The 21,562-nt window shown below is 36.8% G+C and overlaps 1 protein-coding gene across 2 annotated transcripts in view; it reads right to left on the reverse strand.

Annotated features, from left to right (window-relative positions):
* Positions 1–21,562, reverse strand: part of LOC113533154 (myomegalin) — a 70,219-nt gene that overhangs the window by 43,884 nt on the left and 4,773 nt on the right. For both annotated transcript variants that reach the window (XM_053227738.1, XM_053227737.1), the window contains exons 2-5: positions 20,158–20,213; positions 19,767–19,834; positions 13,040–13,150; positions 3,510–3,586 (exon numbers count right to left, since the gene is read on the reverse strand). In XM_053227738.1, coding sequence (XP_053083713.1) covers positions 3,510–3,586; positions 13,040–13,150; positions 19,767–19,834; positions 20,158–20,213 — 312 coding nt within the window. The remainder of the gene's footprint in view (positions 1–3,509; positions 3,587–13,039; positions 13,151–19,766; positions 19,835–20,157; positions 20,214–21,562) is intronic.

Consider the following 21,562-nt stretch of genomic DNA (forward strand, 5'->3'; position numbering starts at 1 on the left):
GGTGGTGTTGGGGTCTGTGGTGAGCTCATGGTCTGGCAACCTGAGGTATGTATTTAAAGGTTCATTTAAACCCAAGAGCTACATCACTCATTCTGGCAGCCCTTTTTGGAGAGCCGGGGACAGCCATTATTTTTTTTTTCAGTATATGCCCGGAATTAATGTATGTAAAACATATTAAATATTCTTTAGATATGTCTTATTGAGTCTGATAGAGTTTCTGTAAGCGGTTGGGAACTAACAAGTTATAATAACTTTCCTACTGTACTTAAGTACAATATCTATAATTCACTTTGATTTTTTTTTCTTTCATTTAGGACTTTTATTCACCTTTCAAAAGATTTATCCCTACGTTATACTCCATACCTTTTAAACAAATTCATAACCTTAACCTATGGATGGCTTAAAAAATATACATGCTAATGTTGTTCTAAAAAAGAGACATAAACTCCCATTTGAAATACAGAAACATTAGAAAACTGTCTTAAATAAAAAAAAAGAAGTGATTTGACATCTAATGATACAAATATCTCTTTGTCACTAGTTACATTTTATTTTTATCTAGCCTATTTGTATCACGGCAGCTAGCTATTACCAGGCAAGCTAGTTTGGATTGTTAAAGCTAGCATACTTGCCATTGTTTGAGAGATTAGCTAGAGATTTTAAGCATCGTTTTAGTCAGTGCTCTTTTTGTCCAGCTAAATGTGAATTTAATTACAAATGGCATTTAATGAGCTACTATTTTTACTTTCATAATTTAAATCCGATTTGTGCATTAATTTGAGTAAACAAATTGAAATTGTTTTTGCATTTTAGAACAGTAATTACTTTAACTTTTGTGTAATACTTTAAATCAAGGGTTTCTAATTATCTCTGTTAGTATGTCAGTATATGATTAGATATTACATCATGCTGCCTGTCTCACTGAAATCGTAATAACACATATAAATAGCTAAAATAGCTAGTCATGACAGGGATTTTATTTAGACACATCTGATTCCAGCAGTGAATATACATTTATACACTATACACAGGCTGTTCTGGTAACTGACATCAGCTCTGCTAAGGTCATCCCCTGAGACTTGATACAAGTGCTATTAAACACGGGAGTCTTCTGACCACTTATATAGCCATCTGGATATAGCATACAGAATATCATTAGCTTTTATCTGTACAGACTTCATTCACGTCGTCTGAGATAGTGACACTGCTAATAATGAATGAATACTATCGATGTGTTATGCAAATGTAATCACGCTGCCCTACTTCAGGCTGATTTATACTTCTGCACGTGTGTATCTACCAGCACGTCAAGGCGTCTTGTGCGGTTACAAATAGCTCACATAGGTGTCCGCCTTCATACTTGCTCGTAACGGCGCGTGTACACTAGGTGGGGTGATGTTTCATAAATATAAAACAACGTTAGGCGTAACTTTGTTTTTTAAAAGTACTGGGAAAAATGAAACATTGAACAATCCATTCTAAACCAAGCCAGTTCTCACTGAAAGCATTTCTGAAACATTTTCACTTGTTTGTATTCAATTCTTATTCCACAATCAAGGAATTACAGATGCTTCTGAATTTTTTTTATTGAGTTGCTATGCTGTGTTGCTACGTCTTTACTGGAAATATGTTAGAATTAAAAAAGAAAGTACAGTCTATGATCCTTCTGGCTACAGCTATAGCTTTATATTCACATTTGCCACAATAGCATGATTGTAGTTTTAGGTGAATAGAACCTGCAGAAAAAGGGTCATAACGTTCTGTCATAATATTTGCGGGTATGTAATCGAACACAGCTTCCCACCAACCAATCAGTGCTCGCTTGAAGGCTGGTTGATATACCATAGATATATACCATGATAATGCACTCTTAGTTTAAGGATAACTGTCAGCGGATGGCAAGTGAGAGCATTAGTGTGTCTCTGAGTGCCTCGCTTACCCATAAACCTCCTGTCTGCGCCACAACGCAGACACACATACGTACATGCTTCAATGTTGAAGTATAAATCAGCCTTCTGCTGATTGTTAGTGACAGCTAGTGGGTAGTTATTTATGAAAATCAGATGAGTTTAGGGAATTGTCATCTTCAGTCCGGTCAAATTGATCCAACATTCATTACTAAACAGTTTTTCATTCAATCACAGTTTTTAGATTTCTTAAACTGTGTTTCCCCCCTCCCCATCCTCTTCATCTGTTCATTTTTCTGCATTTCTTTCCTTGTAGTGGTATATCCCACATCTCTGTATATTCTTACATGCTTTTGTTCCTCCTCTTCCTTTGGTTTTATTTTTGTATCTATCAGTGCTGCCCTGTACTTCCTGCCAAGCTCATCCCATATGACTAAGTGGTTTACGTGTGAATCAAGTGTGTGCTCCATTTTCCAGCTGCTCACTGTAACTGGAGAATGTGTGTGTGCATGGCGTGCTCTTCTTGGACTAATCAGTATTAATCATATTGATCAGAGTTACAGTGCTTTTCCACTGAAAAGTGCCGCAACAGGGTTCAATAACAAATCCAAACCCAGGATTATCTGAATTCTGGCCGTATGTCGGATTCCTATCAATACTTCAATTTTTAGTGAAATTATAAAGAAATGATCAAATATAATACAATAAATACAACAAAACAACAGCAATTCCAGGCTGAATCTCAAATGTCGTTCTAATTTACACTAAGTACAGTGACATTATGTTATACCCTATGCAGGACACAAATAAAGTGAATAAAAAGCCATTTAGGATTTGATCTAACTTAACCATGGCAAATTGTTTTTCCCAGCCAGAGACATTTTTAAGGTCGATTCTCTGACCATTTTGTTTGATCAATCAATGGTCTGAACTATTTTTATCTCCACCCGTATGTCCCGGCTCAGCTTGCAAGAAGGATAACTAAATTCAGCATGGGTATTTAAGTATGGCACAGCTCACTTGCCAGTGAAAATAGCGTCAAAATGTTATTATCTGAGCTGCATTGTCCAGTGGAAAAGTGCTATTAATGAGCTATGAGTCTGCTTATACATTTCTCAGACGGAGACAAACAGCCTGCATCTGTCTTGGGTGTCTGGATCACCGAAGCATTAAAGACTTTTTTTTTATGATTTCTCTGCTTATCACACTTTACAGCCATAAGGACACGTAAACACTTCTTGGAAACGATTAAATGGTTTAACACTGTCTAATAAAGAGAGAAGTGCCCTAAGGGCAGCTGGAATGGAGCGGTGATGAATACACCACTTATTAAGCTGTTATATAGTGTGTAAGAGGACACATATATTTAATGATATATTAAAAATTGTATTATTTATCGTGCCTCATTAAAATTAATTCTACTGTCTACAGCTACTATGTAGAAACAAACAAACAGATGCTGAATGCCACGTTGAACCTTTTTCTACAAAACTATTTAACCTTTTGCGCTCTGAAACTTGTAATGTTCTACAGTTGTAAAGATAAGTAGAAAGACATAGACATAGACACAGACTGACAGATGGTAGACAGAAAGAGACTCACAGAGCTTTGTCAAGAAGCTGCTGTTTCTCCTGTAACTCCTGCTTCAAGCTCTCCACCTCCACCTTCAGCTCAATGTTCTGAAATCAACACAAATCACCAAAAATACATTGAAATTAAACTTTAATTAATAATCAAAACTTTTGAATTAATTAGGTATGTCATAAACATGTTATTTAAATGCCAGTGAAAATATGTGAGAAGTTTTATAATGCTATATTAATTAAAAGTGCTTTGACCTTACTGAGATATTGGCTCAATATCTTTAAATCACAGAATTGTCAGCTATACAACTTATAATTCCAAAGTCTTGTAAAACTTTGATTAAATACCTCAAATGAACTAATCGTACCAGCGTCATACCAGCATTTGGAACTGTAAATTATCACTTTGTCAAATTAAACAGAGTTGGCAATATTTATGCAGGGAAAGTTCTGCGTATTCAGAGTTGATTTACACACATGCTTAAGCTATTTTGAAATGGCTTTCCATAGTTTTTGAGCCCAAAACATACATTTCAGCATGCATATTGTGGTTACATCAAACTGTCAGACAGAAGCACTGGATTTAATACTGTCCCTCACTAGAAACCAGTATAACGGAATAAAAAGTGCTTACATCCAGGAATAGAGTTGCGCATACCTGAGACACTCAAGCTCCACCCCACGTACGTAAATCTTGCACAACTTATTAGTAGCTCTTATGTCTATAGTTACATCTGAGGTCTGAATACCGATGTGTGCAATTTCTGCATTAACTCCTCACTTAATGTAATACAGCCCATGCTGGACAAATATTAGAAAATGACAAAAGGACCATTTCATATTACCCTTTATACGCTATGCACAACAGGTTTGGTTATTAAATCCTTTAACTCATAATAATAACAGACAACAATGAGTAAACATTAACCATTTAGACCTACAGTAAGGACTTACAAATGCTTTTCTGTTTTTGCGTGATCACACTGGGTTTTGTTTCAAGTATATATAATCTCGGATTGAGGATAATCTCAGGTAATGAGATACTGTATACTCATGCCAACACATTGTAACAAGAGATTATGCATAGAAACTGATCTTTACACACAGCACGCAATGCAACAAATTAGTGGTGTAACTGGGTTAAAAGGCAGAAATCAGAGCTGCAAGGCAAGTGAGATTTATGAAGTGTGAGCTGATTGTGGTTCTGTGGATGAAACCGTGAGAGATTTTCACACTCCACATGAGAAAGAAGAAGCCATGCTGAGCACACACTTTCTGCTTTAATGAATCTTCATGAGGGAAGGCATGCATGCACTGAAGAAACAGGAGATATGAGCAGCAGTTTACATGCCTGTGTGTCTGTGCAGGTGAACTTCTGTACCTCAGAGTTATCACAGTTTTACTTTCTTTACTGTTTTTTATTATATCTTTAAATATATATTTTACAGCATGTATTATTGTGTATTGTACCACAGCGCCGCTGAATTCTTGATTCTCATTGGTCAGAAGGTGTTGATTAATCTTCTACAGTAGTTTGTTTGCAAAAAGTATGATGTGTCATTCTTTAATAAATAAAAAATTGTTAGTGTTGGAGCAAAACGAGAAAAAAATAACTTTTTGGAAGCTCTGTTTTTGGAAAATAATCAACTTCAGGGTGGTAGCTATAACTTCGCTTTGTGTTGGGCCACATCTCACCATCCCATTGTTGATTATTTTCCTATAACAGCACATCTTTCCTTCTTTATTCCTTATTCCTATTCCTTATTTATATTGTTAGTTTCATCTTAACTCCTTAATCTAGTTTCATCTTTATTGTTTTTAAGTGTAATTTTTTTAGGAGAAATGCTTTTTGTTTTTATATATTTTTGTTTCAATTTTTCAGTTTTACTTTAAGTAATTTTCTCTCTGAGGACAGATTGAATGCTGAGGAGCTGCTTTTGATTTCTAGATAGCAATGCATGAATAGACACCGCACATTTGGATTCTTAATGTACCTTCTTCCTGATGTTAATTTTTACACTAAACAAGAATTAATGTCATATCACTGCTACATGCTAAAACAAAAATAAAAATCAAGTCATACCTGGGTTTTATTTTATTTCACATAATTTGGGGGGCCATATGTAACACACAGTACTCTGTGAGGTTTTGCCATTCCAGTGTGCACTCTTGAGCATCATTTCCTGTGTTCGTTATTCCTGGTTTTGACCTTTCAATTCAGCCCTTCATTTTGATTTTTATTAATAAATGGCTCACATTTGCATCTATCTGCCTCCACCTGCTCTGTAGCCTAATTTTAGTATAGTATTTTATTTATTATATACACTCACATTATACTAATACTGGGTAGGGCCACCCTTTGCTCTCAAAACAACCTCAATTCCTCATAGCATGGATTCCACAAGATGTTGGAAACATTCCTTTGAGATTCCTTTGAGTCCATGCTGACATGGTTGCATCCCGCAATTCCTGCAGATTTTTCAGGTGCACTTTCATGCTGCAAATCTCCTGTTCAAGAGTCAAGAGAGTCAAGAGAGTTCCACATCCACAAATCCCAAAGGTGTTCTACTGAATTTGGATCCAGTGACTGGAAGGACCACTGAAGAACATTGAACTCATTGTCATGTTCATGAAACCTGTTTCATGAAACCAGACTTTTGCTTTGTTATGCTGGAAGTAGCTATTAGAAGATGGGTAAATTGTGGCCATGAAGGGATGTACATGGTCAGCTACAATATTCAAATAGGCTGTGATGATTGATTGGTATTAATAGGCCCAAAGTGTGCCAAGAAAACATTCAGGCTGTTGGTGCCAAATTCTGACCCTACCATCTGTGTGCCTCAGAAGAAATCAAGATTCATCAGACCAGGCTGTGTTTTTCCAGGCTTCAACTGTCCAGTTTTGGTGAGCTTGTTCCCACTGCAGCCTCAGCTCTCTGTTCTTGCCTGACAGAAGAGGAACCTGACGTGGTCTTCTGCTGTTGTAGCCCGTCCGTCTCAAGGATCGAAGTGTTGTGCATTCTGAGATGCTTTTCTGCTCACCACAATTGTACAGAGTCGTTATCTGAGTTACTGTACCCCCTCTGTTAGCTCGAACCAGTCTGGCCATTCTCCTCTGTCCTCTCTCAGCAACAAGGTCTTTACATTTGCAGAACTGCTGCTGACTGGATGTTTTTTCTTTATTGCACCATTCTGAGTATACCCTAGAGACTGCTGTGTGTGAAAATCCCAGGAGATCAGAAGTTACAGAAATACTCAAACCAGCCCGTCTGGCACCAACAATCACGCCACAGTTAAAATCACTGCGATCACATTTTCCCCATTTTGATGGTTGATGTGAACATTACCCGAAGCTGCTGGCCCGTATCTGCATGATTTTATGCATTACACTGCTGCCACATGATTGGCTGATTAGATAATTGCATGAACGAGTCGGTGTATAGGTGTTCCTAATAAAGTGAGTGTATATTATTTCATAAAATATATTATTAAATATATTATTTTATATATAAGAAATATTATTTTATAACAATTTTTTGTTTTAGTTTTTGTTAACTATAATAACCTTGATCCATGTAAGAGTTAATATATAATCAAGTACATCAGTGTATATGCGAGTTCATGGAAATACAGCTGCATACAGTTGTGCTTATATATGGTCCTTCAATAATATGTATATGTGTTATTTCTGAGTGTACGTGTGTCTATGAATGTGTGTGGTCTGCCAGGCTAAAGCTTGTGATCAAGCAGAGTGGAGTTAACGGAAAGCTGGGGCATCTGTCACTGCTGTCACAGAGGTTATAATTAGCACAGAAAAATGTGGTGCTGGCACTGACTGAGAACCAGACCTCGACAGCTGCTGTCCACTTACCTGCTTTTAAAACACACAAATACACACACTCACCAGGCAGGCAACTGCATGAACACAGTGCAATCACATCACCTCCAGGCAAACACATACTAATATATATATATATACACAGTATATACACCGGCACAAACAGATGCACTGACTTTGTACTGTATGGTGTACGGTATTTTATTTAGTCTTTTTTACAGTAATGGTACTTAGTGAGTGTAGGTTTGTACTTGGACATAAACTGGATTCATAGAGAAACTTGACACTAATTGAGGAAAAAGTGTCGATAGTAGGTGAACTGAGGCTGAGCTGAATCTCAGGACATTACAGTAAACGGCCTCGCTGCAGGCACAGAGCGTGCGTAATATGAGAGGCGAGAGTGTATGGGCAGAAGGCTGAGGTTGATGGTGTTTACTGCCGCTGACCTTCAGGAGAACTCTGGCAGTGCCACACACATTCCTATGCACATATTCAACACTCACTCATACACACATTGTCACGCACGTAGCGCGCAATATGCATTATATAGCAACCATTCCAAGAACACACATACAAACACATACACATTTGTGTTATTATCCATGTGCAGACCTTCCTGACATAATCAGTTAATTATTGCTATGCCTAAACCTAACCCTTACATTTAGCTCAGTAACTAAAAGGAAACATTTTGACGCTTTTTTCTTTTTTATATAAAACCTGCAGTTTTTGAAACAAAAAAAAGGCAGTTTTCCTTGTGGGAACCAGCCAAATGTCCCCACAAGATCAAATCTGTCAGATATTCCTATTCTTACAGGGACAGTTGATCCCCCTAAACACCCCCAACCGTCCTCCACCACACACACACACACACACACACATACAGTATATTGTATATATCTAACTACCTATATATGTACTAATATGAATCTTCTACACATAATTCCTAAATCTAACCCTAACCTTAACCTCAGTAACCAAACACACTGTACTAGATAACAGCTTATGTACAACTGAAAGGGTCCAGCTTTGTGAAATGCCATGCTGGTCTTGTACATAGATATCCTCTTAATGCAAGAATTTATTACACACTCTTAAACCAAATGTCCCAGAACACACTCATCCTTAAAGACACTTTAAATTCATCTTAAAAGACACTTCTTACACAATCTCAATGATTTAATGTGGTGCACCCTGACTATTAGGTGGATCAAATTAAAGCGCACACACACACACACACACACACACACTCACACACACTGCTGTTTACGTCTCTCTGCCCATAGAGACAGAATTCATTTTAAGCCGACACTTCTGGATGGTGAAATGAGGCCCTGTGATTACTTGCTGCGGGACAGGGGTCAAAAGCAGGGCCATCCGTATTCAATAACACAACTCATACTGAGCAGGCAGAGGACCTTACTTAGGAATAAGGACCTTCAGTGATTCTGTTTTCCTACTACAACATTAACCAATGTATTATAAACTTTGTATATTTTATACAGTCAAAATGCACAGAAGTTGTAACCATAAGGCTGATTAAAAGAGTTCAGATTTATAATCAAGATTATTTTCTTGAATTTATGATAAAGGCACCTTGGGAACAACCCTGTAAAAAATGCCAAGTAAAAGTAAAATATCTTAAATATAGGCAGATACAACTAATATTTCACTTTATTAAATTGTTTTTAAACCAATATATGATAATTAAGCCTATTTCTAGATTTTTAATCATTTTGAAATAGTCTTTTTGTATTGGCAGATAATTTTGCTTATTGCACGCAGTTTTTTTTTTACAAAGAAGCAAAATGATCTGTCGATAGAATAAAACTATTTTAAACTTGGAATTAGTAAATATGGATAGAATTCAGCTTGATGGTCTTTTATTTCTTATGCAATAATATTCTAATGATAAATACTAAGTAACTTTTCCTTTATTCAAGGTATCTTCACTTGCTATGAGACTTTTTTTTGCAGACAGGTTTATTACATGTGATCACTTTTAAATTAATTTTAAAAAACAACTTTTATATCAGAAGGTTTATCAGAAAAGCTATATTTCATAAAATGAATAAATCTTTGGATCAGGATAAGCCTGCTCTAAATAAATAAGTTGCAGTTGCCAAACCAGACACTCAAACTGTATGAATGGAGAGCTTGTGATTTATCATAGTAGAGTTAATAAACACCGATATTTAAAGTGAACTCACCAATATTGCAGTAGATTATGGGCAATTAAACTGAAGAACCAAAATATTGTGAACATGATCAAAACAGGAATCAAAATGCAGGCCTATGGAACTGAATAAATGATGGTCTGTTAAAGTTACAGAAATAGAAATGATCAAATTTGTAATACTATGTAAAGCACAGTAGTGAATTTCCAAATTGAATGAAATCAACATAGCATAAGCCAATTGTAAAGGAATATATCATGTAACACCATTTACAATGCATTCTTTCCATTTCCCAAGCATTTTTTTTATCAGATGATTTAACACACATCTTCATCACACATCTTCAACATACATGGCTGAAATGACAATAAAGCCACTTGACTTGACTTGTTCATCTTTCACATTCTGATAAACTCATTTAAAACAACAGAAAGTCCTATGTGGTGCGTTCCACAATAAATCTGCAGATTAACCTTAAACAGCTTGTTTATGGTGTAAGAATTAAAATTAATGGATAAATTATACAAGGGATTTAGAATTATACCATCAAGCATTACTACTGTAATCCCCCGCCTTAAATCCTTGTTATAGTGCTTATGTGCATCAGTGGCATCAATATTTCCATTCAGTTGAAAGGACAAGTAGAAGTGAATGTGGGTCTGTATGGATAAGAGCAGGACATGCTGTTTACGGGGATTATGGGGGATGTACCGGGATTTCGTGAGGCTTACTGACGGATGATATAGATGTCACAAGAGTGGAGACAATTTCTGTCATGTTTGGCTTTGTCTGATAATTGGCTTATCTATCAATATGTTATGTAAGAGAGGACTGGGTGTATGCAAACACACATACACAGACAGCAGCTGCATATTGGAGTCACCTTGTTCTGAGGACTGCTAGGCAGACTCACACTCAGATTCAGTGATGGTGCCAGTAGCCAGGATTATGGTCTGATTGCTTTTGGTGAAGTGGTTAAACTCTGACTAATCAGGCTGAGCTTAATCCAACAATATTCAACATATAACAATATCAAAAATGCATTTTTACTGTGAACTATTTACTATTGTCACTAGCCCTCACTAGTGGTCTATTTGAAAGGAGGCAGCCTAGGTAGGGAGCAGCTTTGGGCAACATTTGAACACTCCATGTATCTAATAAGACAGGTGCCTTATTTCATAGCACATTAAAATGCTTGTTAAGATGACAGGTACATGCGCATATATGTTTTTAAGTGATCATTATAGGGAAATACCAGCATACACTGAGATTTATAAAGGTGTAACGATACACCAAATTCAAAATTTGATTCCATATGATACAGTGATGTCTCAATATGATACATTTTTTTCCATCCAGCAAAAACAAACCGGTGTATGGTAATTGTATTTGGCAGATTTAACACACTCTAACATTTCCACATTCATTGGCCTTCATTGAAGTCAAAGTGCTCCCATTCTCCAGACCTTAAGGATTTGGGAGAATATTCCAGTTCCTCCTTGCTCTGTTTCAAAAGCTCTTTTACACTAACCACTCCTTTTTTCTTTTAAACCCCTGTAGCCTCTACTGATTCAAGATAAACTATTCCTTCAGCGAATGGAGTGTGGGATTGTCTTAGTTGAAATTTTTAATACACCTCACCTAATATAAGCAATATTTTATGATAAATAGCCTACTTTATAATGAAGTCTGTTGAATGTATTGTTTGATACTCGGTTGCATCGAATCGAGAGTCTAGCCTCAAACAATACAATATGATCCGCCATAAAGGAGATTTACAAGCAAGCTCATTTACAATTTTTCAGTCGACTATTGCAGAAAAAAACTACAAACTGCACAAAATATTACTATCTGCAGTTTGGAAAAGCAAAGGTGAGGTTGCTAGAGGTGTTAAAGCAGAAGAGGGTCCTAAACACTGCACTGTTTTAAATAGCCTCTGATATCATATCATGAGACAGACGTTTAAAAACAGCTCAGTCACCTTTAGACGAGCACAAACAGTGGTTATATCATGCATCAACCATATTCATACATACTTAAATGCTCTTTAAACGCAATTTATGAATGTAAGTTAACCAATCTTAGACAAGCAATGCTGTAGTCTATTTTTAAGCTTTAACAGCTGTCAGTTACCTATATGATGTACAAGTAAGGCTCATAATGTGTGATGGTCTGGGAAAACACATCGGATGTCACTGTTTTGGCTGGGACACCTCAGTTTAACAAACACAGTGAATGTCAGGCTTTGAGCAACGTGCTGTAGCTACGTGGTGTAGCACGACCCAAATAATCCTAATCAATTCAGTTTGTAATCAGATACCAGCTGTGAAAACGACCATGATGCTCCTGCACTGCATTTGTTTAATGCATTTTTCTCCTCAGTTTTCTCCATTTTTCACATTTTGGGCTAACCAGACTCAACTTAGATGTAGATGGGATACATGCAAAGGAGAACCTTCCAGAACTGTATATAATAGAAATTTTCAAAAAATTTCACCATGTTAAAAATTTTCTTAGGATGCCACACATATACGCTGACAGGTGAGGGTTAAGAACTTTGCACAGTATGCTGCATTTACAATGTCCTACCCCAAGCACCAAAAGAGAACATTTAACTTTATCATAAATGTTCAATCAAAACAATCATGCAATACACATCAAGTTCTGGAAATAGAGTACGGTATTCCAAGAGCATTCCTGGAGTAATATCTGCTACTCCGAAAAACACATGATCATTTCTGGAATGTGACCCCCTGCAGTCCGATATAACCACTCTAACACGCATCGAAGCCTCAAACAGACGAGGTAGCATTATCACTGATGATTTATAAATTAGTTATATATTTATGCCATCCAATCATATATTTTGATTATTAATTAATACATCTATGAAGCACCTATGAAGAACAACAGTCTCATTCCTGCATTGTCTTTTTTCAAGGGCAAACAATAACAAACCTGTTAGATAGATTATTACTCCAATATAGAAATACTACACAAATATTCTAACTGTTTTTGTTCTGTTTCCTAAGTGAACACACAAACCTGTCCTTATGCCTGATGTGATCAGTCATGTTTATATTCATATTGTATGGATAAGAAAAAAAAAATCACAGCCAAACCGCCAAACAAATCACAGTCCTGTTGCCTAACACCAGGTGGGAGGAATGTATTTTTTCATGATGATCATCATCGCACAATGAGATGCTGGTAAAATCTGTACTGATTTATGTCATGCCAGTGGAAAGAAGGTGAATGTAGATCTGCTATAATGGTATAGGTATGTTCTTAAAGATGAGATGTAAAGAACATTAGCACATTTTTAGATTTCTAGGATATCTATCCTCTTGACATAATGCAGCAGAGCTTCAGTGACTTTGACTCATCTATGAGCTCCGAATTTATCCATACTTTTTGCATCATTATAAAAAAACATGCAAAAAAAAAACATATACTGTAACCTAGACCTGAGTCACTATCACAAATCAACAGAAAACCACAAAGAAATTCCCACATCCAACTTTAGGCCACTCACCGTTCGGTAGACATCATCACTGTTGTTCTCATACTTCTGCTGGATCCTCTCTTCCAGGAAGTAGATGCGCAGCTTGAGGCTGAAGTTCTCCTTCTTCAGGTCAGTGAGGTGCTGTGAGAGAGTGCGGTAACTGTTAGACATGTCCGGTGTGTGTGTTCACCTCGGGGGGCATCGCGTGCCCCCCCCGTCACTCTCAGCTCGACGACATCGCAACACGCACTAAATACAATAAAAACGACTGTACGGATAAACTAAACTACGGCACGATTGAAATTTATAGCCCCATATTGAATCGATACACATGCACGCACATTTGCTAAGAAAAACTCCCAAATACACACACACAAAAAAGAAGGTTGCTAAAGGGCCAGAGAGAAGGCCCTCGGTCTCAGAGCTGTGTCCATTGTGCGGTCATAATGTGCTCTGGGGCAGGGAGGGGAGGACTGGGGCTTTTTTTACTCAGGGGGAGGTATCCCAGGAATCTGTGCCTAGCTGAAGGACTGGCTTACAAGATCACAGGCACCAGCAATATGTAAATTGATCACCCGAGAGAGAGAGAGAGAGAGAGAGAGAGAGAGATACGTATGCAGTAAAAGAGGAAGAGGGAAGATGGATGGTGCAGTTCAAGAAACCTGCTAAAATCACATGAAACCCAAAGAGCAAAGATTCTCTCCTTTCCCATTTTATTTCCTTCATGATCTGATGATCTACTGTTTTTTTGTAATTATATCAAAATATGTACAATAACTGCTATTTCAGCATAGAGCTATATTCATGTATTTCGGAAAGTAGCTAAAGCTAGCTAGTTTGACGCTCCATCAAAACAAAACAAATGCCTAGAACGCCTGAAAACAAGTGCAAGAAAACGGAGGTTGTTAAATTGACTAGCAACGTGATTGACAGGCAGGTAGAGATGCCTCCGTGTCTTGACTGGTTGGATGTTGTTGGTCCACATCTTTTGTTTTTTTTCTCCCGTTTACAGAGACCAGAGTGTTTCCTCTTAGCAGACAGCAGCCAAAATGTGACAAACATTTTAATAAGTATTATGAAGTGTTCCGACTTAAAAATCTCTGACGGCACCTTTAACGCTACTGCGCAGAGAATATGTCAAGAAAGCTGATATCATAGAGATGGTATTGACATCTGTGGTAGCGATGCCAGCAGTGTGCTATTTACTGGATTTGGATATTAAGCAATGCAGTAATCCTGAACCATAAAGACAGGGAACATGGTGAAGGTCAGACAAATTAAGAGGCACTGGTTTAACCCATCTGCCAGGTGGTGAGTGTGTAATTATGATTGTAACCATGCCCTCTGAAGCAGAGAATCTGAATCTAATCTCACAAGAGAGCCAGTGGCTGCTCTGCTATTTCAGAACAGGTGCAACAGATCTCCCGGAGCTTCCTCTTGTTACTCTTGTGAACATACAGTACAGAAGATTCAATACAGCAACAGCTAGTGGTATCTGGGTGCAGGGCATTTCTTACAGAAGCTTTATGGACCTTGGACAAATAACATAAACGGATGAGAATCATAATGAATGTGTATGTGCTCCTTCTCCTGTTACATCTTATGAATGGGGGCACAGCTGGAAGATCCAGGTCGATCAATTCCCAACTCTCAATCATTGATCCTGGAGGAGTATGTGTGTGTGGTATGTAACGTTCATCGAGAGACTAATGGAGCCATTTTCAGCAGACAGCATCAGTGCCGTAGACTGATACCCCCTGAGCGTAACACATCAGACTGAGGTAAAAGCCTCTACTGACACATGGGGCCTTGGCACCTCAAACTTGCACCAAACAAGTCGATAACATTACACTGTTCCAGTCCTATAGACTATAAGTGTTTCCTTTTGTCTGTTTTTCCAGTCTGAATTTTTATTCCCATTAATGGCTGGTGTTATATTGGTATAACAGTGAGCAGCTTCCTAGCCAGACTTCCGGCTCTCACTGGAATCTGGTACTTTCCATCAGTAAATATGGTGATGACCCACCTCCTTTCACATGAATAGGTCATTTTAACTAGCACTGCAGATGACCAGCTACAGATCTTTTCCCATAGCTCACTGGGAAACACAAAGATTATCTCATTTATTTGTCAGTATATCTTTCAAACAATTTTTTTTTTCTTGCGCAAAAAAGGTCATCATGTCCCGGGCTTTAAAAGTTTATTGTCCTGGTGGAAACCAGAGCCAATCAGATTGCAACATTAAGAATTCCTGAAGCTTGTGGCCAGAAAACACATAGACATATACATACATAGACGCCATATTGGCCACTGGATTGTATGTCAACATCACCACCATATTGGACCATAACACTCATAACTAGACTAAAAAAAAGATACCTGACTCATGTGCAGCTTGAGGCTGTACAAACCGTCGCACAATCCTAGTATAGAATTATACATATACTATTTACTATTATCAATCTATTATTATTATTCTCATTACTAATGTTTTACCACTGTAACTATAACTGTAAACGTTTTACCAGATTCATAAAGGATTATCTTATAATTATCTTTGTAATTGTCTGTTTTGGAGTATATCTGTATCTTTTTATTGCTATAAAAATATAGAAAGTATTCTGACTGCCAGTGTCTCACTATTTGATTTGTATTTGCCGATTTTGTTCCATTTTCTCAATGATGGTTTTTTTTCAGTATTTCAAAGTGAACAAACTGTGTTCTGACCTGGAGCATAAGAAAAGCCAAAAAAAGCCATTTCCACAATTAAAAAACTTTATGCACATTTCATGCACATTAAATTATATTACATTAGGGACGTCTCTACAATTATTAGGGACGTCTCTACAATTATTAACCAAGAAAAATAAGCCAAATCTACGTTTGACAAGTGTGAATTTTCACAATTCCTTATGGCAATGAATAATTTTCCAAGTCTAACTATCGAGATGCTAAGTAACTGGAGACAGAACTTTTTTGTACCCTATGTAGATCACAAACCACTGAAATCGGTTGAGAAATGTAAACGTCATCGTGCTTTTTATCCAGAAAAACCGCAGCTCCCCATCCAGTACGGCAGTCGCAGCAACGGGCCAAAGCAGCCGTCTATGTATTTATATATCTATGAGAAAACCTTTTAGACAGGTAGTGGCTTGTCGGGGCTGAGACTAATACAGGCATAACAATGGCCTATAGATTTTATTTCAGTGTATAAAAACCCAAAAAATGGTGAACCACAAACAATCCTGCCTACAAGACAAAAAATTTAAAGGCTTAAATAATTCAGATACACTCAAAAAAGTGTGACACACAATTGAAACATTTACACAACAATTTGCAATGGAGATGGATGGACTTCCAGTTCACCATTTTGCTGCCCTCTACTGGAAAAAAACCCTTTTGCTCTACATGGAGTCAAGGTGTCCACTGATTTCTGTAATATTGCACCAAAGCCTTGGAGAACACTACTTCATTCTACTGTATACTTGTATATGACTAGAATATCAATAAAAGTCTCTAATCTCTAATCTAATCTAATCTATCAGGCACAAACTGAAAAAGAAGACTATCTTGTATCATTTATTGTTAATTTATGGGGCTATATAAATATAAAGTAATAAAGTTTAAATATAATGAATCATCTAAATACAATAATAATGGGACATTGTGCTATCTACGATATTATTATTCTCTGAGTAGTGGAAAATATCATAAATTTGAGCCATCAATTTGTACCATCCATCATACTCATTCTCATATAGCAAATATGATAGCTTCAAGAAACAGTCTCCATGTTTTTATGATATACATCATTATTGACAGTGTCCAAAGTTTTAAGAGCATGCTGTGCGCAAAACGGCCCATTTAGCATGACATCATCCAGTCTGTTCTCATGTACCAGAGTCTAAATAATTGATCAGGGCTGGGCTGAGTCTCTCACCCCCATGGAGAAAATAACATCATCTGGTCTAGCTTGAGGGAATATCTAGAACACATCTGTTAAAACAACATGTTCTCCATCCATCTACTCCATCTATCTACTCTATACTAAGACGGTGACAAAACATATTCTATAATAAGATGCTATGACAATCCTGTAATAGTAATTTACAGTGCTGTGTCAGGGGTGTTGGGTTGGAATTGGCAGGACACTTGTACATATTTTGTTTGTACACATCTGTACATCATATGCCAGCTCAGATACATCAAACATACATCAAGCCTCAACTTTAGGCTGAAAAGAAGTCAAGCCAATCAGGGGAGAAAGTGTGACAGCGAGTGAGAGAGTAAACAAATGGGAGTCAGAGTCAGAGTTAATATAATACTATAAGAAGAAAATTGGCTGATAGTATTTTTCTTGTTGAACAGGCTAGTCATTTATTTGTTCTCTATTTTGGTGGAAAGCTTTTGCTATAGTATAATCAGCCAATTTATCCTCATTGTGGAACTTGTATCATTACCCAGTTGTGGGAACTAGGGGTGTAACAATACATCATGACACTTTGCATCGCAATGCAAAAATGTGATGATGTGCATCGGGGAAATGTGCAATTCACATTGCAGAAATCAGCATTCTGTTAATTATGCATGTAATGCAGTTGCACTGTTTGAACACTAGAGATCCCGATCTGTGTAACCCATAGAGTTAAAATATATAGAAAGCACACTAGTCACATAATTGTGTTCTTTCTTGGAGAGCCTTCAAGATCAGTACTTGCAAAGTCCAATAGCCTGACCGCTCCAGATTGCAACACACATTATACTTTATACAGTTACATGACCACGTTATAACAGTTAAAAAGAGCTCTTCAGTAGCGTTCACACAACACCAGAGGCAACGAAATACGGCCATTTTAGGTGACTTTGGAGCTCTATTTTTGCCATGGAGCTCATTATCTTTCAATTGATCATTTCAAGTCCCCAGCTCAGACACATTTTTATTCGATTAAAATTTTGGGGAGAATTCATTAATTTATTTTGTTATTTCTAAGATATGGTGAACCTGTAGCACATTTTGTTTACAATATTTAGCCTCTATTCGTAGCAAATGTTGATTTATTTAGGTTTATACAGGAAAAAATGCACAGTATTTTGCATTGTTTATAATTCAGAAATAAAAGTCTTTTCCAGTCAAAATTTTTCTTCATTAAAATTTTGTTAAAAATATTCTGAGAATCAGTTTGAAAACTCATTACAGTTTGGCTATTGATGGGACGAGTCAGTGTGTTTCTGGGTATGTTTGTACTTTAAACATGCTGAAACTGCATATATTTATTGCTCTGGGTTTTAGTTAGCTATCCTTTTTAAAAGTTTGAAGAACAATGTGCAAAATAGTTAATAAAATACACAGAAAACACAGATCATGTAATAAAAATACACACATCAGTAGAGACCAGAGGTAATAATTTTATTCTATGAGCTTTTAGATAGCAATCTAGACAGTAAGCATGGTGCTGAGCTAGAGCAGAGCACCCGAGAGGTTTTGCCCGTTCACTTGGTACACTTGTGACAGTCACATTGATGTGCACAATAAAGTTTTGTATTCTCATAATGCTTATGTAATACTGAGGAAATGTAGGCAGATAGCTCTCAGAATCAGCTTGTCAGGACTATTACTGATGTCATTAATATTTAGGCATACTACTTAGTGTGCATTATTTATCTTTTTTGAAAGCGGCTTTAAATTCTCTGAATGTGTACTGACTTGGCACTTGAAGCATAGTCTAATCTGCACGCTTGTAGAAGGACGTAACACAAACCACGTAACAAAATGTTCCAGAAGTTGCTTGCAATAGCATTTTTCTACAAGAAAGGACAAAATTCCAGACATATCAGTTTATTCACCAGCTACAGTACATGACCCTTGAAACTATGCTGCCAAGAACATATGAAAGTCCCAACCAGCCATCATAGAATCACTCAAGTTGGTGTAATTGGTAATTAAGTAATTCATATTTAAGATTATATCTCACTAATCATACTGCTTCAGAGGTCTATCTACAAGCATTGATTCTGCTGATTATACAAACAGTTTTTTTTAAATAAAGACAAACATAAACATGTATTAGACATAGACATTTACTATGTAAAATACCACTACTTGTACAATTTCAGTCTGTTGGATCTATTAAAAGCAGGGTACTCAACTATGTTGTACATTTGCACCAGACTTGAAGTGAAATACATTCCATACATGTCCACAGGGTGGCGGCAACCCAAATTTTCTCACAATTAAACTCCAATAACAAACCCAAATTTTTCATCGGTTTCCTCCAACAATGACTATATTCAGTGCAAAGGTTTGCGTAACCTCATTGTTAGAATTCATAGCTATTCCTTTATTACCCATTAAAAAATGGCTCAAATAAATTTATTATACTTTATTTCTTCACTTTTGGTTCTTTTCCTGTTGGGTTTATGTTTTGTATGTTTTGTTTTGTATTGTTGTTCTGCTGCAGAATGCATCCACATTTCATTTTTAGTTTTTAAGGGTTTTTTTTTAGATAAATTGTAAAATAGGGATACTGTTTCCCTCCCCCAGAAAACGTGGGGATGCAAACTTTTGCACTGTACTGTACACTTTTTCAATCTAGACTATTTTTTTTAATAGGCTGTATTCAGAAAGCTGCCTCTTATCATAGTGTGTTTAATCATACAGATTAAAAATGATTGCAGTCATGCCTTTATGGAACAGGGATTCATTTCAGTTTTAATATTTCTTATTAAAAAAAATATTAAAAAGATTTAAGAGGCTCACCTGTTCAAATTCTCTCAGCGTGTGAGCTTGAAGCGGTGGTGCTTTCTCTGTGTCATCACTCAGATAATCTGGAAAAGAAAAAAAATAGTTAACAGGCTGGTAATAAAAATACACACATCAGGAGCGAATAGAGGTGATAGTTTTCACTTGTCACTAACTGTTTCAAACGAAACTCTAATAAATTCTTAAGATTCAAGATTTTGTTTTCCCTCTGGATAATGGTACATGGAAGTGTGAATAATCAGATTGCAATGTTCAAGATTCTGAAGCTTGTGACCAGAAAAGTGTACAAAACAAGATTGAGACTGAGAGGCTGAGAAAAAAAAAGAAAAAATCTCATTATAATCTTGCATATTATTTTTCTGATACTCTCTGTTTGAACGTTTCTTACCTGTCATGTGACCCGTGTTCCTGCACACATTGCCCTGTTGGTCGACAATGAATTCCCTGAAAACATATAAAAACAGATCAGCAACGCACATATACATGCTCACACAACTTTAGAAACAGGTATTTCCCATATCACTAAGCAGAGGTGCGATGAAGAAACAAAGAGAGATTCAGCTACTGTTTCATCCACAGCAGAAATAAGGCAAGGACATCACTACAAAGTTAAATAAGCAAATCTACAAAAGTAAATATCTAGATAACAAATCAGAATCAATTCAAGCATTAAGAGCACCCGTTCAGAAAGCTTCAAGCTGTATTTTGCTAGTAACTAAAACACAACCGAAACCATAAACATCCTTATCTGAACAAAAATGTTAATCTGGTGCAACAGAAAAGCGTTCACTCGTGGGAGGGATGGTACACTCTCTCTCCCTTGTCAATCACAGTGACACTAGCCAATCATGGGCCTCTGTGAGCTCATGTATGTGGAAAATGGTAGATAGCACTTTCGTCCAAGCAGGGCTGTTTCGTGCTGTAAGTGGGACCATCAGAGGGCATCGTGATTTTATCGAGACATGCAAAAAAGCACAGTTTAGTATCATTTAGTGAAAAGGTTTACGGATCAGGCAAGTGCAGGGTACCCCTTTGTGGTGTGAAAATAACAGAAACTGCAATTTATATGACTAAATTAGGTAACTAATGTAACTAATGTCACAAGATCACGAAGAAGCAGCGATCATGAAGTGTTCATATCTATTTGGAATGGAAAAACGATAACAGTAATTAATAGGATTTAGTCGGGCCCTGACTCCGAGTGTGTTATGCTGCCCTATGCTTGACTGGCTTCATGTGTCTTGGCGGAAGTACATGTTAGTCTTAACCCTTCCTGGTTGGTAGCTTTCGTATGCTCAGGTGACAATAATTGGGGAGAAAAATGGGGGAAAGTATTTATCTGAAATCTCTGTTAGCCGTTTGTAATGTTATTTTTTCATTCCAGCTAACTGACTAGCTTATTATTTATGTCTTAACTTCCAACTCCCAAATGTTTTCAGATCAAGATCACATCTGGCATGATTTCATTCAATATATAACTGGCAGCACAGGTTATACTGTTATATTGCTTTAGTTAAGAAATGAAGAAACAAGGTAAATAAAACTTACAGTAAACATTTAACTTAACATGAAACTTGAATCATGTTAATCTATCCATTAGACAGTTAACCAAACCTGTTTGCTGTTGCTCTTTACTCATGACAATTAGAGGAAAACAGATTAGTTAGCTAACCCAGACTAGGGAAAGGTATTTAACCAGCTAGTATGTCTATGTATTTTTAATTAGGAAATTAAATCTAAATCTATTGACAGTGTGTAACATTGCATTTAGACTTCTTTTTTCTTTTTTCCCC

Source organism: Pangasianodon hypophthalmus, chromosome 21, assembly GCF_027358585.1.
Source record: "Pangasianodon hypophthalmus isolate fPanHyp1 chromosome 21, fPanHyp1.pri, whole genome shotgun sequence".
Taxonomy (NCBI): Eukaryota; Metazoa; Chordata; class Actinopteri; order Siluriformes; family Pangasiidae; genus Pangasianodon; species Pangasianodon hypophthalmus.